The sequence below is a fragment of the Lutjanus erythropterus genome, unplaced genomic scaffold, assembly GCF_056507025.1.
Source record: "Lutjanus erythropterus isolate fLutEry1 unplaced genomic scaffold, fLutEry1.hap2 Scaffold_170, whole genome shotgun sequence".
Taxonomy (NCBI): domain Eukaryota; kingdom Metazoa; phylum Chordata; class Actinopteri; order Lutjaniformes; family Lutjanidae; genus Lutjanus; species Lutjanus erythropterus.
This window is the reverse complement of record NW_028146647.1, coordinates 150,001-175,142: the sequence shown is the minus strand read 5'-3', so window position 1 is coordinate 175,142 and position 25,142 is coordinate 150,001. Positions and strand designations below refer to the sequence as shown.

The window sequence follows — 25,142 nt, the reverse complement described above, 5'->3', positions numbered from 1 at the left end:
GGGTCTGTGATGTGGTGTGTTTAGGGTCTGTGATGTGGTGTGTTCAGGGTCTGTGATGTGGTGTGTTTAGGGTCTGTGATGTGTTGTGTTTAGGGTCTGTGATGTGTTGTGTTTAGGGTCTGTGATGTGTTGTGTTTAGGGTCTGTGATGTGTTGTGTTTAGGGTCTGTGATGTGGTGTGTTTAGGGTCTGTGATGTGGTGTGTTTAGGGTCTGTGATGCGGTCACTTGATTTTGACAGACTTGACTTGCACTTTGGCCTTTTAAATTAAAGCGAGTCTCTCCTGAGCTAACGCTGAGCTAACGTTAGCCTAACAGCTACATGAACTCACTGTTTCATTATGACTTGTTTAAGACTCAAAACTCAAAAGTTCGGACTCGAGACTTGAGTGTAAAGACTAGAGACTAACATGTCTGTCCAAGAGTTTATTTCCGATGTGTTTACTGCATTCTTCAGTTCAACACAGTGAATACAGTCAAGTCACATGACTGAGACAGGTGAACGAACAGGTACCTGAATCTTAATTCTGTCTCTCTCCTCTGTCTCTCCTCTGTCTCTCTCCTCTGTCTCTCCTCCCTGTCTCTCCTCTCTGTCTCTCTCCTCTGTCTCCCCCTCGTCTCTCCTCTCTGTCTCTCCTCCTCTGTCTCTCTCCTCTGTCTCTCCTCCTCTGTCTCTCTCCTCTCTCTCTCTCCTCTCTGTCTCCTCCCTGTCTCCCCCTCGTCTCTCCTCCTCTGTCTCTCTCCTCTGTCTCTCTCTCCTCTGTCCCTCTCCTCTGTCTCTCCTCTGTCTCTCTCCTCTGTCTCTCCTCCCTGTCTCTCCTCTCTGTCTCTCTCCTCTGTCTCCCCCTCGTCTCTCCTCCTCTGTCTCTCTCCTCTGTCTCTCTCTCCTCTGTCCCTCTCCTCTGTCTCTCTCCTCTGTCTCTCCTCTGTCTCTCCTCTGTCTCTCTCCTCTGTCTCTCCTCCCTGTCTCTCCTCTCTGTCTCTCTCCTCTGTCTCTCCTCCTCTGTCTCTCTCCTCTGTCTCTCTCCTCTGTCTCTCCTCCCTGTCTCTCCTCTGTCTCTCCTCTGTCTCTCTCCTATGTCTCTCCTATGTCTCTCCTCTGTCTCTCCTCTGTCTCTCTCCTATGTCTCTCCTATGTCTCTCCTCCCTGTCTCTCTCCTCTGTCTCTCCTCCCTGTCTCTCTCCTCTGTCTCTCCTCTCTGTCTCCCCCTCGTCTCTCCTCTCTGTCTCTCTCCTCTGTCTCTCCTCTCTGTCTCTCTCCTCTGTCTCTCCTCCCTGTCTCTCCTCTGTCTCTCCTCTGTCTCTCCTCCCGTCTCTCCTCCCTGTCTCTCCTCTCTGTCCCTCTCCTCTGTCTCTCCTCCCTGTCTCTCTCCTCTGTCTCTCCTCCTCTGTCCCTCTCCTCTGTCTCTCTCCTCTGTCTCTCTCCTCCCTGTCTCCCCTCCTCTGTCTCTCTCCTCTCTGTCTCCCCCTCATCTCTCCTCCTCTGTCCCTCTCCTCTGTCTCTCTCCTCCCTGTCTCTCCTCTCTGTCTCTCCTCTCTGTCTCTCTCCTCTGTCTCTCCTCCTCTGTCTCTCCTCTGTCTCTCTCCTCTGTCTCTCCTCTGTCTCTCCTCTGTCTCTCTCCTCTGTCTCTCCTCCCTGTCTCTCCTCTGTCTCTCTCCTCTGTCTCTCCTCTGTCTCTCCTCCCTGTCTCTCTCCTCTGTCTCTCCTCCCTGTCTCTCCTCTCTGTCTCTCTCCTCTGTCTCTCCTCCTCTGTCTCTCCTCTGTCTCTCTCCTCTGTCTCTCCTCTGTCTCTCTCCTCTGTCTCTCCTCCCTGTCTCTCCTCTGTCTCTCTCCTCTGTCTCTCCTCTGTCTCTCTCCTCTGTCTCTCCTCTCTGTCTCCCCCTCGTCTCTCCTCTCTGTCTCTCTCCTCTGTCTCTCCTCTCTGTCTCTCTCCTCTGTCTCTCCTCCCTGTCTCTCCTCTGTCTCTCTCCTCCCGTCTCTCCTCCCTGTCTCTCCTCTCTGTCTCTCTCCTCTGTCTCTCTCCTCTGTCTCTCCTCTCTGTCTCTCTCCTCTGTCTCTCCTCTCTGTCTCTCTCCTCTGTCTCTCCTCCCTGTCTCTCCTCTGTCTCTCTCCTCCCGTCTCTCCTCCCTGTCTCTCCTCTCTGTCTCTCCTCCTCTGTGTCTCTCCTCTGTCTCTCCTCCTCTGTCCCTCTCCTCTGTCTCTCTCCTCTGTCTCTCTCCTCCCTGTCTCCCCTCCTCTGTCTCTCTCCTCTCTGTCTCCCCCTCATCTCTCCTCCTCTGTCTCTCCTCCCTGTCTCTCCTCCTCTGTGTCTCTCCTCTGTCTCTCTCCTCTGTCTCTCTCCTCTGTCTCTCTCCTCTGTCTCTCCTCCCTGTCTCTCTCCTCTGTCTCTCTCCTCTGTCTCTCCTCCCTGTCTCTCCTCTGTCTCTCCTCTGTCTCTCTCCTCTGTCTCTCTCCTCCCTGTCTCTCTCCTCTGTCTCTCTCCTCTGTCTCTCTCCTCCCTGTCTCTCCTCTGTCTCTCTCCTCTGTCTCTCTCCTCCCTGTCTCTCTCCTCTGTCTCTCTCCTTCCCGTCTCTCCTCCCTGTCTCCCCCTCGTCTCTCCTCTCTGTCTCATGACCCTCCCCCCCCCCATCCCCTGGTCAGACAGAGGTCTCTTTATTTGTCTCCATCACTGAGCTCTTTATTTATTGATCAGCTGATCACTGACTGTCACCAGATCATTGAACCTACTTTAAACTATTTTAACACTAAATCTGTGATTCTTTACTGATCAATACTGATCCATATTGATCAATACTGTGAACTATTATTTTAAACTTTACCCTCCAGATTGATAATAACCTTTACATGAACACATCGATAATTTAGTTTCATGTTAAAACAAACTCACCACAGTTTATTTTTGTTTCATTTTGTTTATTTGTAAATTTTGTTTTATTTTTGTTTTTTCTTCATTTTGTTTTGTTCTTTGTTTGTTAGAGATTCAGTTTTGTCAGGGTCAAATCCTCACATCTATAAAACCACTGTTAACTTTAAATCTGTTAACTTTAAATCTGTTAACTTTAAATCTGTTTACTTTAAATCTGTTAATGTTTTATGGATTTTATGTCCTCAGGGATTTTGATATTTGAGCTACTGACTACTGAAGCTGAATAACCCTGAACTACAGCAGCTACACCAGTGCATGCAACCTCTACAACACACACACACACACACACACACACACACACACACACACACACACACACACACACACTTCCCCTTCCTGCTCCTCCCATTACAGAGCAGAAGTTAATGTGAAAAACACTCGAACAGAAAGGAGAAGTTCAGACACAGACAGAGCATGAATTTTTAAAACAAGTTTATATCTGCCCGTCTTTTTTTAAGTATAGAAATGTCAGTATTTAGTTGGAACCAGAGACAGAAATAGAAGAAAAGTAAATATAAAAAGTCTGATTGGTTGTTTTGTCACTGCAGATGAAACATGTTATTTAACAATCAGCTCAGATTCAAACTTTCTGCTCTACACTTTGATTTATGGATTTAAAGTTTGGTTGACATAATAAACAAATATAGTAAAACTGACAGTTTTACTATATTTGGTTGTTTCACACCACAGATGTTTGATTTTGGTAAGTTAATTACATCACTTCCTGCCATTTCATCACTATAGAACACATATATTCTGCTTGTCATCATTTCTGTTGAAGCTTATGATAGAAGCCAACAAAATCCAACAGATCTACATTATTTTGGTGAAGAATTGTGTCTGACACTTACACAAGGTACAGGTGACAGTTGTTTTGGTACCGCTGACAGTTGTTTTGGTACAGGTGACAGTTGTTTTGGTACAGGTGACAGTTGTTTTGGTACAGGTGACAGTTGTTTTGGTACAGGTGACAGTTGTTTAGGTGACAGCTGTTTTGGTACAGGTGACAGTTGTTTTGGTACCGGTGACAGTTGTTTTGGTACAGGTGACAGTTGTTTAGGTGACAGCTGTTTTGGTACAGGTGACAGTTGTTTTGGTACAGGTGACAGTTGTTTTGGTACAGGTGACAGTTGTTTAGGTGACAGCTGTTTTGGTACAGGTGACAGTTGTTTAGGTGACAGCTGTTTTGGTACAGGTGACAGTTGTTTTGGTACCACTGACAGTTGTTTTGGTATAGGTGACAGTTGTTTTGGTACAGGTGACAGTTGTTTTGGTACCGTTGACAGTTGTTTTGGTACAGGTGACAGTTGTTTTGGTACCGTTGACAGTTGTTTTGGTACCGGTGACAGTTGTTTTGGTACAGGTGACAGTTGTTTTGGTATAGGTGACAGTTGTTTTGGTACTGCTGACAGTTGTTTTGGTATAGGTGACAGTTGTTTTGGTACCGCTGACAGTTGTTTTGGTACAGGTGACAGTTGTTTTGGTACCGCTGACAGTTGTTTTGGTACAGGTGACAGTTGTTTTGGTACCGCTGACAGTTGTTTTGGTACCGCTGACAGTTGTTTTGGTACCGCTGACAGTTGTTTTGGTACAGGTGACAGTTGTTTTGGTACCGCTGACAGTTGTTTTGGTACAGGTGACAGTTGTTTTGGTACCGCTGACAGTTGTTTTGGTACAGGTGACAGTTGTTTTGGTATAGATGACAGTTGTTTTGGTACCGCTGACAGTTGTTTTGGTACAGATGACAGTTGTTTTGGTAACGCTGACAGTTGTTTTGGTACCGCTGACAGTTGTTTTGGTACAGGTGACAGTTGTTTTGGTACAGGTGACAGTTGTTTTGGTACCGTTGACAGTTGTTTTGGTACCGCTGACAGTTGTTTTGGTACCGGTGACAGTTGTTTTGGTATAGATGACAGTTGGCCACCATGTTTGTTTTGATGCAGGTGTACTACGCAGTAGTATGTCAGCAGATATGTTGACCCTATGTTGATCCTAAAGTCAGAGTTTTCAGTGTCATGAAGGCGTCTCTCTTCTAACCTGCTAGATCACCATAGTAACTGATGCTGAACTCATAACCGAGTCAGGAGCAGGTTATGTTCAGAGTTTCAGATTAAATTGCTCTTTAACTAATTCTTTTCTTGATTAAGTTCTTTATGAGCGATACAGATTATAACTGAGTGAAGATGTTAAAAATAAAATGTTGCTGAGCTGAACATTTGTAATATCACTGAACAAAGCCGTATAATACAGAAATATAACATAATGTAACAGCAGCACAAATTGTATGCATCATCTTTTTTTCTTTTTTGTCTCAGGTCATATGAAAACTTTAAATTTTTACACAGTGTATCATCCACATACCAAAAGCATGATGGAGCAACTTCAAACATTTGAATACTATTTACTATGTAATGTCAGTTTTTACTGCTGATACTGCAGCTCAGACCACTGATTAGAAAACTGATTTTTCTATCCTATTTATCGCGGAAAATCTGCAATCAGTTACATTTATTTTACTTTGATGTTCTCCATGACTCTGTCAGCGTCAGACACAACGTCACGATTCAGTCTGCTGGATAACGTTTAATTGTATAATGTGCAGTTTTCATGTTAAATAAACTGAGCTTCCTTCATGCAGCCCTCAGGTGACCGTCGGTGTCCCTGATTGTTTTGGTACAGGTGATAGTTAACCCTTTGCTGAGCCCCACCTCCAACAGCAACTGCCCAATCATAGCACAGCAACTGTAACTATGGCTGTCAAGCATTATTTTTCTCTACAATACTCAGCGTTACATGAGTCTTTTCTGTAGTCTCTTAAAAACGGGAAATACAAGAACACGTGTGATGAATGGATTCAACTCTGTCTTCATCTGCTCTAAGATGAGCTGCAAACGTTAGCATGAGTAGCTAACTAATGTTAGCTTTAACTTCACCTCCAGACAAACTTATTAGATCCACTGCATCATTTGTTCTGTGGGGTTTGAGGAGGAGGATGAGGGCTGATGAAGAATCAAAGATGCGTCTCTCTCTGGCTCGCTGTCTCAGGTCTAAGTCGGGTTAGCTTAGCTCTTATCCCGGCTCTCTTCCTGTGGTGATCGTGGTCCAGCTGGTCTGGCTCGGTGACCCGTCTCAAGGTTAATGAGTGTATTTCTGTCATCTATCATGTAGATATACCTGCTGTATTTCACCATCTGACCAATGTTAGCTGAGATGTAAGCTAGCTTTAGCCTCAGTCTGTTAGCATTAATGTTATATCATGTACGCAGCTGTTAGCTAACTTTACATCAACACTTTCACAGGGTTCTTGTTTTAAAACGTGTCAGATGGAAACATTAAAACCGACTTTTCGGCCAAATCAAGAGTTAGCCGTCGCTAAACTCATAAAATCTGTTTGTGAGTCTTTATTTTAGCCGACAGTATAAACTGTTATCAGCTAGAAATGAAAAGCTTCTTTTGTTTACGTCTCTAAGGACCAATTACCCCCAATGTTATATCTGCTACCGTTATCACTGTCAGCTGCACAAATGTGGTGCATTTGCAAAGTTAAGGAGGGAAACAACTAAGGAGGGCGGGGCTTAGCAAAAGGTCACTTGGCCTCCATGATTGTTTTGGCACAGGTGGTTGTTGGTTGGTTGTTGGTTGGTTGTTGGTTGGTTGTTGGTTGGTTCTTGTTGGTTCTTGTTGGTTCTTGTTGGTTCTTGTTGGTTCTTGGTGGTTCTTGTTGGTTCTTGTTGGTTCTTGTTGGTTCTTGGTGCTGTTTGATGAAGTTACTCAGTTGTTGGGTTTTTGTTTCTGTCTGTCAAACATTAAAAGATGAAGCTTCATTGTTCAGTTTGATGATTTTGAGCTGATAAATTCACTGTCAGCCTCAGAATCAGTCCAGTTTCAGATGAAAAGAGGAAGTGTGTCACTCTGTGGTGATGATGTCATTATGTGTCTACTTCCTGTTCATGATGTTTGCAGCATGTGTAAACATCATATGAATCGTTAGATGTTTGTCCAGTGGAAGATTTGATTAAATTTTGATCATTTTATTGATCTATGTGTTGATGATTCACTGCTGCAGGTCAATATTTCAAATGACGTGGAAACCAGTTCATATTAAACTTCTGGTTGATGGTTAACTACCATTATCAGCTCTGAGGGCTGTGATTGGCTGCCATGTATCCATGTTGTTGGTGTTGGTCAGACAGGTGTGACCAGGTGTGTTTGCTCAGGTTAAGGTTCAAAGTGATGAAGCAGCTCTAGTTTCTCTTCATCCTTATTTCAGCTGAAACCTGCTGAAGCCTGAACTCATTAACATCCATCTTCTCTGGTTGGTCGTGACATCAGATTGTTCTCTGATCGATCTATCAGATCAATTGATGATAAAAAAGAATCATCACAGGAGAGCCTTAAAAAAATAGGTCCAAACACAGGTTGAACCATGTGGACGCAGGGACGTCTGAGACGTCTGACAGGACTGTGGCAGGATTAATAAATAATTAATCAAGATTTTTTTTTTGTTTCTTTTCTTTGGTTTGATTCTTCACCTCATTGTCCAACAGAAAAGACATGTCAACATAAATACAGCAGACAAAGTCCAAGAAAAAACAAGAATAAGCAAATCAAAACAAACAAATAAATAAATAATTAAAGATGGCATTCAATAGACATTCAAGACTGAAAAGGTGAAGGCTGAAGCAAAGTTTATTTCACCTTTTACAAAACAGGTTATATCAGTATATTACAGGTTATTTACTGTTTCATTAATAAAAACCACAAGAAGAAAGAAAAGAAAAGAAAAGAAAAGAAAAGAAAAGAAAAGAAAAGAAAAGAAGCTCTTCAGCGTAGAAGGAACCGCAGCTCATAGTTCAAATTTAGAGAAGTTGATAATCCTGCTTTTAAGCATTTTTTAAATGTATTTATGGAACTACATGTTTTGAGATCATTATCAAGATTCATCCACGAGTTTCAGTTTTACATCTTTGGTTTATGTTGGTTCAGATGTTTGTCTTTGTAAACTTTCACGCTCCTCTGAAGTCAAGTCTTTTTTATTTGAACATTTTCTGAGGCAGCATGTTTTTATTCATTTTGAACATAAGTCTTGCAGTTTTAAAGTCGACCAGTTCTTTGAATTTCAGTTCATATGTATTTATAAATAATTGGTTGCTTATAGTTTATGATCTGTATTTGAATTTTATAGAGGACTGGTTTTGTGATTGTTTTATATATGTGTCCACTTCAATACGATAAGTTAGATATGGTTTTATTATAGATTGTTACAGAATTTTTAGTGAGTTTATTGTGAGGATGTTTTTACATTTGTACAGAATTGCAGTGGTTTTTGATCATTTGTTCTTTCCAGCACAGTTTGTGATCAATAACAACTCAGAGAACCTTGTTTTCAAAAACTCTTTCCACCTCCATGTTCTCTATAGATTTCCACTCTTTGATTTATTGAACAATTTCCCAAAATAATATGTTTTGTTAGGTTGATTTAAAGAGAAGTTATTCACATCAAACCATCGTTTATCTTTCTACGTTCTGTTCCACTGAATTCAGATCAGCAGAGTAAGTTTGTATCATCAGGTTTGTACTGAGCCTCGTGGATTCCTCCTCAGTTTGGACCATTCATTACTTATCTGTTCTTATCTATCATCCAAATAATTATTGATCCATGAGTCTGCAGCCCTTCTGATACTTCTGATAGTTGCTAGTCTTGGTTTCATGTTGGACTCGTTAGCTTTCGTTAGCAAAGTGACCGAGGCAGCCTCCTTTAAATCAATGAATAACCCAACTGTATATTCTTTATTTTCAGTATTTGTGGATATGTTGTCAATAAGTTCCATAACTCTCTCTCTCTCTCTCTCTCTCTCTCTCTCTCTCTCTCTCTCTCCATAACTGCCATTGTAGTTGAACGATCTGATCTAAAGCCATATTGATCAAAAATGAAAATAATCAATAGTTGCAGCCCTAGTGAGAGGTCATCCTGCTGACGGGGCTGATGGTCCCCATGGGCTCTGAACTATCTGGACTACAGTTCCCATGAGGCTGTGCTGCTGCTGCTGTTCTGTCCTGGAGCACAGAGCCCGACCTTCATCTATAATTCATCATCATCATCAGCTGCAGCAGCAGAAACAGCCAGCCAATCAGATCACAGACCCGTCTGAGACAGCCAATCAGATCACAGACCCGTCTGAGACAGCCAATCAGATCACAGACCCATCTGAGACAGCCAATCAGATCACAGACCCGTCTGAGACAGCCAATCAGATCACAGTGTTACAGACCACAGCATATTTAACGTCCCAGCTTCAGTTCAGGACTTTTCCATGTCTTCAGTCTCTCCGTAGTCTGTTTCAGTATCTCTTTTCTTTTTTGTCGTCCTCATCCGCCCCCTCCATCTCAACCAATCAGGACATCACAACAAATCAGACATGTTTCTCATATTTGTGTCTTGATATTTTACAATGGTTTCAAGTACGGGTCAGCCAATCATAATCAAGCACCAGAGCAAACCACTTTATAACCCCGCCCCCCAACCCCTGCAGCAAGATGGAGGTCTCTAGGTATTAGATGGACCCGTCCGTCCTCCTTCTTTCACAGAGAGAGAAACTGAAACGCTATTACTGCAGCTAATGATTATTTTCATTGTTGATTAATCTGTTGAACATTTTTTTGATTAATCAATTAATTGATCCTGTCATAGTCTTGTCACTCAGAGTGACAACTGAAAAATAGATCCAAACGTGAAAACAGATGGACCTCATGGACGTGGACCTATTTTCACTTTTTCCATTAATCAATAATTTGTTTGGTCCATAACATGTCTTGTCAGTTGAAAAATCTGGTTTAAAAAAGTTGAAAAAAGGTCCTTTTTCAAGTCTTTTTTGTAACAATTATTTTCATTATCAGTCTTTTCAGTATATCTTTTGATCATGTTCGTGATTAATTGATTAGTTGCAGAAAATGGTGTAAAATGTCGATCACTGTTTCCCAAAGCCCAAGACATAATCCTTAGAAACCACAAATATTCACATTTAAGAAACTGAAATTAGATCATTTTGACTTTTAAACGATTACCAAAATAGTTGCCGACTAATTTACCACTTGATTAATAATTGATTATTAAATCAACCGTTGCAGCTGTAGATTTGTTGAGGAGATAAAAGTGAGTATAAAATGTGTTCAGCTCATCTGGTTATGTGTCCTCACATATGATTGTGGAGTTGTTGGTGTTAAGGTCTCTCTCTCTCTCTCTCTCTCTCTCTCTCTCTCTCCCTCTCTCTCTCTCTCTCTCTCTCTCTCTCTCTCTCTCTCTCTCTCTCCAGTCTCTGCAGGCTCCACTGTTGCCATAGCGAATTTAACAATTATTAAAGGAGACATATTATGCAAAATGCACTTTTCCATTGCTTTAGCACCTATATGTGGGAATCTGGGGCGTCTACCAGCCCACAAAATGTCAAATCAAACAACTTAGTCTTTTTTTTGTGGTCTGCTTAGATCTGAATATACAGGATTAGACGCGCTTTAGGATTTGCTCAATTTGTTACGTAACTTGCCAGCTCACAACACTCCTATTTTGAATATCTCCACCCTCGCTTGACAACCACCTTCACGAACATCCACCATTCTTTTTCGCCGCAAGCATCAGGTAACCAGACCAGAGGGCACAAGTTATGTCCAGGCGAAATAAGCGCGGGAACTGTTCTGTTGTTTGCAGCACGACTCACTACATTTTCTTCCAGCCTCAGCGGACAGAAGAGCTGCGTGGAAACGTTTGGCTCGTTAACGCCTCGGAAAACACACTTCATTTAAACTCGACAGAAAAACTTGAAAAACCTGTTGACTCTTCCAACAGTCCAACTCTGGTTTGGTCAGAATAAATCTGCATGGAAAGAGTTTAAAGAGTTTTCCTGTCACTCGTCACTCAGCTCACGATTCTTAAATCAATTAATCAGTTTAAGTAACATTTAAAGGAAAAAGGTACAAATGATTTTATTCCAGCTACTTAAATGTGAGTATTTTCTGGTCACTGAAGATGTTGTCTTTGGGAAACAGTGATCAATATTTTCACCTTTTTATGGACCAAACAACTAATTGATTAATGTAAAAAATAAATGACAGATCATTCGATAATGAAAATAATTGATAGTTACAGCCCTAATGATTGTAAATCATTTAGCTGTGGTTCATGTTTTGGGAAACTCTCTGAGCTAACTTTCTAAATCTGTAAGTTACTGTGAGGAGTTGATCAGCTGAACAATATCTCTCTGTCTGTCTGTCTGTCTGTCTGTCTCTCTGTCTGTCTGTCTGTCTGTCTGTCTCTCTGTCTGTCTGTCTGTCTGTCTGTCTGTCTGTCTGACTCTCTGTCTGTCTGTCTGTCTGTCTCTCTGTCTGTCTGTCTGTCTGTCTCTCTGTCTGTCTGTCTGTCTGTCTCTCTGTCTGTCTGTCTGTCTGTCTGTCTGTCTGTCTGTCTGTCTGTCTCTCTGTCTGTCTGTCTGTCTGTCTCTCTGTCTGTCTGTCTGTCTGTCTGTCTGTCTGTCTGACTCTCTGTCTGTCTGTCTCTCTGTCTGTCTGTCTGTCTGTCTGTCTCTCTGTCTGTCTGTCTGTCTGACTCTCTGTCTGTCTGTCTGTCTGTCTCTCTGTCTGTCTGTCTGTCTGTCTCTCTGTCTGTCTGTCTGTCTGACTGTCTGTCTGTCTGTGTGTTCAGAATAAGGAGAAGGAGCGTCTAAAGGAGCGAGAGAAGGAGGCACGAGAGAGGGAGGCCAGGCATAGCAACGGGCATAGCAACGGTCACCTGTTCACCTCCCTGACTGTCTCGTCCACCACCCTTTGCTCCTCCTGTAACAGAAGCATCACGGCCAAAGAGGCACTCAGCTGCCCAGGTAACACACATACATACGACATATATAATATATATGTATATATACCTATATAACATATATCCATTCATCCATCTTCAACTGCTTATCTGAGGCTGCAGAGGTAGCAGTTCCAGAAGGTAACCCCAGATTTCTTTATCCCTGCCACATTAACCAGCTCTGTTCTCAGGCCAGGGTGGACATATAATCTCTCCACCTGGTCCTGCCCCATGGCCTCCTCCCAGCTAGATGTGCCTAGAACACCTTCCTCTGGAGGCCACCAGGTGGCATCCCTATGAGATGAACCACCTCAGCTGGCTCCTTTCTGTGCAGCAGCTCTACTCCAAGTCCCTCACAGATGACGGAGCTTCTCACTCCATCACTAAGGGAGACATCAGCCACCCTCCTGAGATCTCGTGGTTGACTGGCAGATCAAGAGCTTTGCCTTCTAGTTCAGCTCTCTTTTCATCACAACAGAGCGGTAAAGCAAAAGCAGTACCACTCCTGCTGCTCTGATTCTCCAGTCCATCTCACACTCCATTGTCCCCTCACTCAAAGACAAGATCCTGAGATACTTGAAGTCCCTCACTTGCGGTAAGGACAATCCACTGATTGTCTGCTGAGAACCATGACTTCAAGGTGCTGACCCTCTTCCCAGCAGCTTCAAACCCAGCTGTGAATCAATCCAGTGATCCAACTACACCTCGAGATCCTGTCCATGAATATCACAAACAGGATCGGTGATAAGGCAAAGCCCTGATGAAAGCCAGACAGGGAAGAGTCTGACTTACTGCTGAGCACCTGGACACAGCTCTTGCTTTAGACATACAGAGACTGGATGGCCCTGAAAAGTGTCCCCCTCACCCCATATTGCCACAGCCTCTCCCACAATGTCTCCAAGGTAACCCAGTCATATGCCTTTTCCAAATCCACAAAGCACATGTAGACTGGATGGGCAAACTGCCAGGTCCACTGTAGGCGAGTGAAAAGGTGGCCTGTTGAAATGTGTATTGTTCTTTGATCTTAGGTTCAACTTTCGGCCTGACTCTCTTTTCCAGCAACTCAGATGTAGGCTGAGTTATTCCCAGGGCTTTGCCCCCGTGGAGCTGTTTGACTACTACAAGGAAATTGACCCTGATACCCCATGATATTTAGCTCTGCCTCTACCATAGAGGGTGGCTTAGTTGGGTTCAGAAGTTCCTCAGAGTGCTCCTTCCACTGCCCGATTACCTGCTTATTTGAGGTAAACAGCATCTCATCCTTGCTAGATATAGCTGGGAGGGTTTCCTGTTTCCTCCTCCTGGGGTGCTGAATGGTTTTCCCAAAGCACCTTGGTGTGAACTGAAAGTCCGTCTCCGTGACTTCACCCGAACTCCTCCCATACATGCTGCTTTGTTTATGTAACAGCTGACGCTGCTGTTCTTCAGGCCTATTGGTACCTCACAGCTGATTCTGGAGTCCCCTGGGATAACATGTCCTGGAACACCCCTGAAAGGAGGAGGGTTTCAGCCCCTTGAGGCACCTGTGACCTTGAGACCACAGCTCTCAGCCACTGCTTTAGCAATGGACATTTTGAACATGGACCACTCTGGTTCAATGTCCCCAAGCTCCACAGGGATGCCAGAAAAGCTCAACCAGAGGTAGGAGTTGAAGATCTCCCGGACTAGAGCCTCCTCCAGACATTCCCAGTTCGCCACACATTTGAGCTTGCCTGATCTGTTCAGAGGCTTCTCCCATCATCTGACCCAGTTCACCAACAGATGGTGATCAGTTGCCACAACAGCACCTCTCTTCACCTGTGTCCAATACATATGACCTCAGATCAGATGATACAATAACAAAATCAATCGTTGACCTTCAGCCTAGGGTGCTCTGGTACCATGTACACTTTTGAGTATCCTCATGCTCAACCGTGGTGTTCGTTATGGACAGTCCATGAGCAGCACAGAAGTCCAATAACAAATAACTGCTCAGGTCAGATCAGGGAGGCCGTCCCTCCAAGTATCTCCATCATCGCCCAAGTGTGCATTAAAGTTTCTCAGCAGGAGCCCCAGGCAGGACTCCGCTCAGGGTGTCCGAAAAGGCTGAATAGTCTGAACTGCTGTTTGGTGCACAGACACAGACAACAGTCAGAGAGCTCCATAACCCTTAGGCACAGGGAGGTGACCCCCCCGTCCACTGGGATGAGCTCCAACGTAGTGGCACTCAGCCAGGGACTTGTGAGTAAACCCACACCCACCTGGCACCTCACACCCCGGGCAGCTCTGCAGAGGACCAGAGTCCAACCCCTGTCCAGGATTAAGGTTCCAGAGCTGAGGGTGTGCGTAGAGATAAGCCCCACCAGATCTAACTGATAGTGCTCCACCTCCCACACAAGATCCAGCCCCCCCCCCCCCCCCCCCACCCAGAGGTGATGTTCCACGTCCCAGGTTCATAGGGACACACAAACTTCTCCACCACAATAAGGTGATGGTTACCCGGGAGACAAACATAACATATACAGCATATATACACTACATATAATATATAAAACAAAACATATAGAACACAGGTGTGTGTGTGTGTGTGTGTGTGTGTGTGTGTGTGTGTGTGTGTGTGTGTGTGTGTGTGTGTAACAGATGGTGTGCTAATCCTGCTTCACAATGAACAGATGTACCCCTTCAGATTAAGACACACACACATTTAACTCTGTGTGAACACAATAGACTGACTCTGATACCAAGTGTGTGTGTGTGTGTTAAATGTACATGTGGTACATGTGTGATTGTTGTCCTGCATTGTGATTGGCTGCTGTGGATGAACCCTGAGAACTGGTTCGAGAGGACATGTGTGTGTGTGTGTGTGTGTGTGTGTGTGTGTGTGTGTGTGTGTGTGTGTGTGTGTGGGTGTGTGTGTGTGTGTGTGTGTGTGTGTGTGTGTGTGTGTTCACTTCAGTGGAACCAAACAAGCTTTTTTCTTTATTTAATTAATTATTTTCCTTTCAGTTATGATTTTTTGTTCATGGTTTATTTAATTACAGTCACATCATAATGAATGTTTCTGTTTCTGTCAGAGAAATATGAGGGTGTTACAAAGCTCACCGCTGTATTTGCACCTTCCCCCTTATTGAACTGATCCTCCACAATGATCACAGAGTGGGAGTGTGTAGAGCTGATTGGAATCAGGCCAGACTCTTTCATGCAGACACACACCACAAAGGATTGTGGGTCACAATAGACAGAAAACCTGCTGGTTTACAAACTACAAACTATGACTGGATGCAAGAGGATAGACTGTGTATTGGGACTGACTCATGCTAATTTTGTCTCATCTTGACTTAGCCTCATGCTAACTTAGCCTCATGCTAACTTAGCCTCATGCTAACGTCAGTGTTACTATGTACTTTCATCATCAGTAAAATCAAACGGGCTGCAGCTCACAGATGAGTTGTTCTGTAGCCATCATAGTTATTGATCATAACCTGATCAATAACTCTCAGTCCAGCTAAATTAAAGAAATAAATATGGAATGACCTGTTTATCTCTTTGCTGTCTGTGTCTCTCTGCCTGTCTGTCTCACAGCCTGTAATGTCACCATCCACAACCGCTGCAGAGACAGTCTGGCCAGCTGTGCCAAGATGAAACAGAAGGTAAGACCTGTCTGTCTGTGTGTCTGTCTATCTGTCTGTCTATCTGTCTGTCAGTGTGTCTGTCTATCTGTTTGTCAGTGTGTCTGTCTATCTGTCTGTCTGTGTGTCAGTGTGTCTGTCTGTCTGTCTGTCAGTGTGTCTGTCTGTCTGTCTGTCAGTGTCTGTCTATCTGTCTGTCTATCTGTCTGTCTGTCTGTCAGTGTGTCTGTCTATCTGTCTGTCAGTGTGTCTGTCTATCTGTCTGTCTGTCTGTCTGTCAGTGTGTCTGTCTGTCTGTCTGTCAGTGTGTCTGTCTATCTGTCTGTCTGTCTGTCTGTGTGTCAGTGTGTCTGTCTGTCTGTCTGTCAGTGTGTCTGTCAGTGTGTCTGTCTGTCTGTCTGTCAGTGTGTCTGTCTGTCTGTCTGTCAGTGTCTGTCTATCTGTCTGTCTGTGTGTCAGTCTGTCTCAATACATGTCTGTGTCCCTAACAGCAACAGAAGTTGGCCATGGCCAGAAACAGTTCAGCTCTGCAGACCGTCGCCCTGCGCACCAAAAGTGAGTCAACATGTCTGTCTCTCTACCTGTCTATCTGTCACAGCTGCATTGTGGGAAATGTAGGATGCAGAGTTTTTGTACTAGATTCTGTCCATTGTGCTTGTCGTCTGTCTATCAGAGGATATACTCTCATCAGTTTGTTTTTAAAGGTAAAGTTTCTCTTCTTCTTCTTCTTCTTCTTCTTCTTCTTCTTCTTCTTCTTCTTCTTCTCTGTTTCTGTTTCTGTAGTTTTCTCAGTGTGTTTGATTTCTTCTCCTCTCTGTTTGACTCATTTTATGATGATGTGTTGCATTTCTTCTTCTTCAGCTCCGATCATGAAGGAGCGTCCCAGCTCGGCCATCTATCCCTCAGACAGTCTTCGTCAGTCTCTGCTCGGCTCCAGACGGGTTCGCTCCGGCCTCTCGCTCGCTAAGAGCGTCTCCACCAATAACATTGCAGGGTGAGACATTTCAATTCTATCCATCATTTTAATACACATCATCTTGTCAGTTTAAAATAATTGTTACAGGAAAGATTTGAAAAATAGGTTCTAACATATTTTCATTATCAAGTAATCTGTCAATCATTTTCTTTATTTGTAGATTAGTTGATTAATTCAACTCTCTCCACCTGTCTGTCTCACTTGTCTGTCTGTCTCTTACCTGTCTGTCTGTCAGTGCGAATGAGGACTCTGTTGGTCTCCGGAGGATTCTGTCTCAGTCCACTGAGTCTCTGAACTTCAGGAGCAGGACTTTGTCCATGGAGTCTCTGACTGATGATGGTTAGTTACTGATCAATAATCAATAAGTTCTCTGCACATGTTGACTATTTATCCAATAGTTTGTGTTTCCTGAACAGTTTAATGTCTCGGTGATCAGAAGGAGAAAATGATTGTTCAAATATTCAACTATAAAGTCGACACATCAGCACGTTGTGTAAATGTTGTGTGAATGTTGTGTGAATGTTGTGTGAATGTTGTGTGAATGTTGTGTGAATGTTGTGTGAATGTTAGGTGAGTGGTGGTGGAGCCCCCTGCTGGAGGAGCTGCAGGTGGAGGGCAGCTGCGTTCAGGCCGACAGCTGGAGTCTCGTTGTGGAACCAAACTTCCTGCAGACGCTTCATAAAGACCTCATCAAACAGCAGGACGTCATCTACGGTATAGTTATGTCATCCACTACTGACGGAGTCGACGACTTACAAACTGTTCTGTTTTCATTTCACAGATGAAGTGAGCAGCCATTTTAGTTTTTAAAGTTACTCAGAGTTCTCTTTATTCTAATCAGTATACACATGTATATATATATTAATAATATTATAATATATATATATATATATAAATATATGTATACATATATATATATATATATGTATACATATATATATATATATATATATATGTATAGGTGTGTGTGTATAAATAATATTTAAAGGTTTGTTTTGGAAGTTTGGTCAACAACAACTTTGTATTTCTGTAACCATGGTGACCGTCTGTCTGTCTGTCTGTCTGTGTGTCTCAGAGTTGATCCAGACAGAGTTCCACCATGTGCGGACGTTGCGGATCATGGAGGGGGTCTATCGACGCGGGATGCTGGAGGAGGTGATGCTGGAGGCGGGCGTGGTTCACACCATCTTCCCCTGTCTGGACCAGCTGCTGGAGTTGCACTCAGGCTTCCTGACAGAGCTGCTGAACCGCAGGAAGGAGGGACTGATGGAGGGCAGCGCCACCAACTTCACCGTACGCAGGATCGGAGACCTGCTGCTCCGACAGGTAACACACCATCACAAGGTGATCTCTGAGGTCACACAGGTGATCTCTGAGGTCACACAGGTGATCTCTGTGACATCACACAGGTGATCTCTGTGAGGTCACACAGGTGATCTCTGTGAGGTCACACAGGTGATCTCTGATGTCACACAGGTGATCTCTGTGACATCACACAGGTGATCTCTGTGACATCACACAGGTGATCTCTGAGGTCACACAGGTGATCTCTGTGACATCACACAGGTGATCTCTGTGAGGTCACAGGATCAGGTTTGAAGAAGGTCCAGATTCATCCATATTGTTTGTTATGTCCAGCAAAGAAGAATGAAGCTGTTATTGATTAGTGATCACTGATCATTTTATTCCTCTGGCTGTCTGAAAACTGAGATCAACTTTAAATCTGTTGAAGAAGGTAAACAGCTCCACCTGCTGGATTTATAATAACAACACAACAACAAATCGATTAGTGGAAAACTACGTCCAAACATGAAAGTAGGTGGAACGTATATTCCAAGGGTTTCATGTAGAACCCACCCACCAGAACCCCTTAGAGGAGGTTCTACAGATGGTACAAGTGAATTGGTTCCACCCAGAAACCTCTCTGGGGTTTCTATCTAGAGCCCAACAGGTTGTACCGAGAACCTTTTGATATTGATTGGGTTTTAAATTAATTTGTTGTTTCATAAAATGGCAGAAAATTGTGAAAAATATTGATCAGTGTTTCATAAAGTCCAAGACAACCTCCTCAGAAACCCGAAAATATTCAGATTTAAGAAGCTAGAATCAGAGAATTTTTACTTTTTTTCCTTAAAAAATGACTCAAACGGATTAATTGTGTGTGTGTGTGTGTGTGTGTGTGTGTGTGTGTGTGTGTGTGTGTGTGTGTGTGTGTGTGTGCAGTTTTCAGGTCAGTCTGCAGACGATATGAAGAAAATTTACTCTGAGTTCTGCAGTCGACATCCGAAAGCTGTGAAACTCTACAAAGAAGTTTTAAGTCGAGACCGTCGACTGCAGCAGTTTATCAGGGTGAGAACCAGGAACAGGAAGCAGAACATGTGATACTAGTCAATGAAACTGACCTGGGACCTGGTTTAAACTGGTCCAGGTCTGCTTTAAACTAGTTCAGATCTGGCTTAAACTGGTTTAGAGCTGGTATTTCTGGGTTGACACTCTGTCTTTCTTTGTCCCATGATGCTCAGCGTGTCTGTCGCGGTCCTCTGTTGCGTCGTCATGGCGTTCAGGAGTGCATCCTGTTAGTGACTCAGAGAATCACAAAGTACCCCGTCCTGATCCAGAGGATCCTCGATAACACCAAAGGTAACCTATGACCCTTGACCCCAGACCCTCGGTGACCTCTGACGACCCGCTCTGACATCACCGTGTCCCCGTTCCCTGCTGCAGGTAGCGATGAGGAGGCGCAGGCGTTGAGCCAGGCTCTGCTCCTCCTGAAGGGGCTGATCAGCTCGGTCGATCAGGAGGTGCTGGAGCTGGACCGGACCAGGAGGCTGCAGGAGATCCAGGCCCGTCTGGACCCGCGGGCCCAGGCAGAGGTCCAGGGAGGAGGAGTGTTCAGAGGAGGAGAGCTGCTGAGGAGGAGGCTGCTCCATGAGGGGACGCTCCTCTGGAAGGTCCAGGGCTCCCGGATGAAAGGTCTCACCTGTCTACCTGATGTGATGTCATACATGATGTGACACCTGTTTACCTACTGTGATAATAACTTTTACTACTTTTATATTGTGTCTTGTATAAATACCACAGCAGCTGGAGTTCTTCACAGCGTGGTGCTAAAACGAGACACACAGAAATACAAAACAACGCAACAGAAATTCATAAATTAGACTGAAACATTAAAAACAACACACTATAAAGAGGCGGGGCTTCATAATGAGTGACAATGATGTCATCAGGTGCCTCAGTCCAAAGTGTCATATTGTGATTATACACAGATTAAACACAGATAATATTAAAATATCTTCATATTTTGGGGCAATTTGCTCTCAAAATAAAAAAAAAACAACTTTTCGCTAATGTTATCTCCGTTTCCTTGGAAACACGAGGCCTGACTAATAACAGAGAACAATCAGTCTATAGCATTTCATCATCATCATCATTTTATCATTTCTTTTTTTCATTCCTTTGTCACACCTGGGTATGTGGGCGGAGCTTTCACCTGCTGACAGCTGCTGTGTGTTTGTGTCCAGATGTTCAGGTCCTGCTGATGTCAGACATCCTGGTTTTCCTTCAGGAAAAAGACCAGAAGTTCACATTTGCATCACTGGTGAGTCATACCTCTTCACACCTGTCCTCACCTGTCTGTCTGTTCCCGTCTGACTCTCCACCTGTCTGTCTGTCTTAGGACAAGTCTCCAGTGCTGTCTCTTAACAACCTGATTGTCAGAGACATAGCTAATCAGGAACGAGGGATGTACCTGATCAGTGCGTCGACGCCCCCTCAGATGTACGAGCTGTACGCTTCATCCAAAGACGACCGCAAGACCTGGATGAGCCGAATCCAGCAGACCGCCCTCAGGTACCTCACAGTCCTACAGAGTACCTAAGAGTACTACAGAGTACCTCACAGTCCTACAGAGTACCTCACAGTCCTACAGAGTACCTAAGAGTACTACAGAGTACCTCACAGTCCTACAGAGTACCTCACAGTCCTACAGAGTACCTAAGAGTACTACACAGTACTACACAGTACCTCACAGTACCTCACAGTACTATACAGTACTATACAGTACCTCACAATACTACACAGTAGTACCCAGTATTCTGTAGTACTGTGTAGTGATGACACTCAAAGTCCTGTCTGAGCTGCTGCTGATCATTTTTATTATTAAGTCTGCACTTCAGTCTGTAGCACAGTCTGTAGTCAGTCTGTACTACAGTCCGTAGTACAGTCTGTAATACAGTCTGTAGTACAGTCTGTAGTCAGTCTGTAGTACAGTCCGTAGTACAGTCTGTAGTCAGTCTGTGCTTCAGTCTGTAGACTCATTACTTCACAGTATCATGTGTTTTGTCTACAGTTGTCCGTCCAGAGACGAGTTTCCTCTCATTGAGACTGAAGACAAAGCTTTACTGCGCAGACTCAGAGGTACAACACCTCCTTCACCTCCTTCACCTCCTTCACCTCCTTCACCTCCTCCTCCTGTTCCTTCACCTCCTTCACCTCCTTCACCTCCTCCTCCTGTTCCTTCAACATCTTCACCTCCTTTTTCTTCCCCTGTACGCTTATAAAAATCCCATCTGTATCACATCTAATTCAACATCTCGCCCCCTCCTCCCCTCTCCTCCTCCCCTCTCCTCCTCCTCCTCCCCCTCTCCTCCCTCTTCTCTCCTCCTCCTCCTCCTCTTCTCCTCTCCAGCTGACATCCAGCAGAAGGACAGGGAGGTGCTGGAGCTCCTGCAAGAGCGAGTCACTCTGTTTTCTGACCTGGTGGAGGCGACAGGAAGAGGAAGAGGAGAAGAAGAAGGAGGACACGTGGAGCTCAGCACCTCCTCGTCCAGGATCTCCTCCTTGTCCTCCTGCAGGAACCTGTTCAGAGCCGACACTCCTCACGCTCCTCAGGCTGAGCCGCTCCTCAGCGCCTCCATTTCTGATGGTCAGTTCCTCCTCAGTCCTCGGAGCGTTATCTGTAGGTTAGGATTGTGTTACAGACTGAACAGAACCTGATTTGTGTTTTCAGTGGACCGACTGACGGAGCTTCTGCTCAACTCCAACACCCAGAAATCCTCTGTAACCAACGGCAACCAGGAGCTCAGCAGTGAGTCACATGACCTGTCCACACCTGATCAAAGTTCTCTAAGTGTCCAACGTGCTGCCGTCTTTTCTCTTTGTCTCTCAGCTGTTCAATCTGTGGTCGACATTTAATCTGCTGAATATTTTCTCGACTGATCAGTTAATTATTTTATCTGTAAAAACTGAACAATGTTTTTTTCTGTTTAACGTAAATGTCTTCTTCAGTTTAACCAACAGTTCCAATATTAAAAACAAGGAAAAAATAGTGGAACCAGAAAATATTTGACTGAAACAAATAATTAAAATTATTGGCTTGAAGATTATTGCAGACAACGAATTGACTGTACAGACATTAGTTAACAGTGTGCGTGCGTGCGTGCGTGCGTGCGTGCGTGCGTGCGTGCGTGCGTGCGTGCGTGCGTGCGTGCGTGCTTGCGTGTGTGTGTGCGTGTGTGTGTTGAATCTGCTGTCTCTTCTTCTCTGTCTGTTTGTTGTTTGTGGTCTAACAGACAGGTGTTCAGGTGTGACTCACCTGCCTCTGGACAGTCTGATACTGTCTGACTGATGAACAGCAGCATGTTAACATGTCTGTCTCCATGTGTCTGTCTCCATGTGTCTGTCTCCATGTGTCTGTCTCACTCTCAGACGGTGATTCTGGTTCTCTGAATGGTTCGTTTGAGTTGAACAGCAGCTCCTCGAAGGTAAATCTTTGCATCACCTTTAACCTTTGATCACAGGTGTTTGTCTCAGATTAAACCTGCACTTCTTAATTATTTTATTTTATTTTAATTATTTTTATTAGCTGCGACCAGCAGCTTTACAGGTCACTCCCCCGGTCGCTTCACTGGTCACTCTGCTGGTCAGTTGCTCAGGTGGTCAGTTGCTCAGGTGGTCAGTTGCTCTGTCGGTCAACAAGAATCACATATAACAACAGTAAAAAAAAATGGACATTTTCATCATTGAAGACAAATTCAAAGTGACAGAAGAGTTACTGAGTTCAATGCACCTGGAGCTGCAACAATTATTTTCATTGTTGATTAATATATCGATCATTTTTAAAATTAATGGATTAATTAATCCTGTCACAAACATGTGGAGCTGTATGTGTGTGTGTGTGAGTGTGTGTGTGTGTGAGTGTGTGTGTGTGTGTGTGAGTGTGTGTGTGTGTGTGAGTGAGTGTGTGTGTGTGTGTGTGTGAGTGTGTGTGTGTGTGTGTGAGTGTGTGTGTGTGTGTGAGTGAGTGTATGTGTGTGTGTGTGTGAGTGTGTGTGTGTGTGTGTGAGTGTGTGTGTGTGGTCTGGTCACGCTTGTTTAAACTGGAAACATGAGAAACATCTGCAGCGAGTCTGACAGTTTGGTGCAACAGTTCAAATCAGTTTTCCATCATAAATCAAACAGACAGTAAACAACCAGGCAGATGAGGAGCAGCTGGATTCTCGTGGTGATGATGATGGTGACGATGATGATTTTAATGTGAAGGGTTGACTGCAGCTCTGATGATGTTTGTGTGTCTGTAGATCACATGACACGTCTGTCTAACTTTATAATAACGTGGTCATGTGACCAAGCAACAGTATTTTGGCAATGTTGTTTCCATGGCAACAGATGTTAAAGGTCATACTTCAGATGATCTGTTTAATGTTGAAGAAAGTGTGACTGAACAGATTTGATGATGTCACCGCCCACCTTACAGTAGACTATCAAAATAAGAGCATGACAGGAAAACCGATGTAAACATTCTGTCTGAGTTGATGTAACGTTTGTTTCTGGTTTTGTCTCTCAGGACAGAAACGGTAACCAGCTGCAGGAACGAACTCTGAACGAGGTAACACACACTTCCTGTTTTCTGTTAATAAGTCAGTGACTGGATCAATATTCTGTTCTCTGATCAAGCCTCACGCCTCTTTTCTCGCCCAGATGCACAGATCACAGATCTGCTCACATGAAGAAGGTTTTTTATAAAGCAGCATGAGACGACTCATCGGCAGCAGTCTGACACGTTTATCATAAAATATGAATTCTATAAACTCATCATCACATCATCACATCACGTCATCACATCATCACGTCACGTCATCACATCATCACATCACATCATCACGTCACGTCATCACATCATCACATCATCACATCACGTCATCACATCACGTCATCACATCATCACATCACGTCATCACGTCACATCATCACATCACATCATCACGTCACATCATCACGTCATCACGTCACGTCATCACATCACATCATCACATCACATCATCACGTCACGTCATCACATCATCACATCACATCATCACGTCACGTCATCACATCACATCATCACATCACGTCATCACGTCATCACGTCACGTCATCACATCACATCATCACATCACGTCATCACATCACGTCATCACATCATCACATCACATCATCACATCACGTCATCACGTCACGTCATCACATCATGTCACATCATCACATCATCACGTCACGTCGTCACGTCATCACATCATCACATCACGTCATCACGTCACATCATCACATCATCACATCACATCATCACGTCATCACGTCATCACATCATCACATCACATCATCACGTCACGTCATCACATCATCACATCACGTCATCACGTCACATCGTCACATCACATCATCACGTCACGTCATCACATCATCACATCACGTCATCACGTCACATCATCACATCACATCATCACGTCACATCATCACGTCACGTCATCACATCATCACATCATCACATCACATCATCACGTCACGTCATCACATCACATCATCACATCACGTCATCACGTCATCACGTCACGTCATCACATCACATCATCACATCACGTCATCACATCACATCATCACATCATCACATCACGTCATCACGTCACGTCATCACATCACGTCACATCATCACATCATCACGTCACGTCGTCACGTCATCACATCATCACGTCACGTCATCACATCACATCACATCATCACGTCACGTCGTCACGTCATCACATCACGTTATAACATCATCACAACACGTCATCACGTCACATCATTACATCATCACATCACGTCATCACATCACATCATCACATCATCACGTCACGTCATCACATCACATCATCACATCATCACATCACGTCACGTCATCACTTCACATCATCACGTCATCACATCACATCATCACATCATCACATCACGTCATCACATCACATCATCACGTCACGTCATCACATCACATCATCACATCACGTCACGTCATCACGTCACGTCATCACATCACGTCATGTCATCACGTTATGTCATCATGTCATCATGTCATGTCATCACGTCATGTCATCATGTCATCATGTCATCACGTCACGTCATCACATCATCACATCACATCATCATGTCACGTCATCACGTCACGTCATCACATCACGTCATATCATCATGTCATCATGTCATGTCATCATGTCATCACGTCACATCATCACGTCATCACGTCACGTCATCACGTCACATCATCACATCATCACATCACGTCATCACATCACATCATCACATCACGTCATCACGTCACGTCATCACATCACGTCATCACATCATCACGTCACATCATCACATCATCACGTCACGTCATCACGTCGTCACGTCATCACATCATCACGTCACGTCATCACGTCACATCATCACATCATCACATCACATCATCACATCAGCACGTCATCACATCATCACATCACATCATCATGTC

At 44.1% G+C, this 25,142-nt stretch overlaps 1 protein-coding gene across 2 annotated transcripts in view; it reads left to right on the top strand.

Moving 5' to 3' along the window:
• Positions 1-25,142, top strand: part of arhgef2b (rho/rac guanine nucleotide exchange factor (GEF) 2b) — a 35,463-nt gene that overhangs the window by 5,297 nt on the left and 5,024 nt on the right. For both annotated transcript variants that reach the window (XM_084714257.1, XM_084714258.1), the window contains exons 2-18: positions 11,621-11,795; positions 15,332-15,399; positions 15,870-15,933; positions 16,240-16,372; positions 16,590-16,693; positions 16,925-17,068; positions 17,430-17,680; positions 18,578-18,703; positions 18,877-18,994; positions 19,079-19,327; positions 19,879-19,955; positions 20,034-20,206; positions 20,706-20,773; positions 21,045-21,281; positions 21,366-21,443; positions 22,064-22,119; positions 23,202-23,243. In XM_084714257.1, the coding sequence (XP_084570383.1) occupies positions 11,621-11,795; positions 15,332-15,399; positions 15,870-15,933; positions 16,240-16,372; positions 16,590-16,693; positions 16,925-17,068; positions 17,430-17,680; positions 18,578-18,703; positions 18,877-18,994; positions 19,079-19,327; positions 19,879-19,955; positions 20,034-20,206; positions 20,706-20,773; positions 21,045-21,281; positions 21,366-21,443; positions 22,064-22,119; positions 23,202-23,243 (2,163 nt within the window). The remainder of the gene's footprint in view (positions 1-11,620; positions 11,796-15,331; positions 15,400-15,869; positions 15,934-16,239; positions 16,373-16,589; positions 16,694-16,924; positions 17,069-17,429; positions 17,681-18,577; positions 18,704-18,876; positions 18,995-19,078; positions 19,328-19,878; positions 19,956-20,033; positions 20,207-20,705; positions 20,774-21,044; positions 21,282-21,365; positions 21,444-22,063; positions 22,120-23,201; positions 23,244-25,142) is intronic.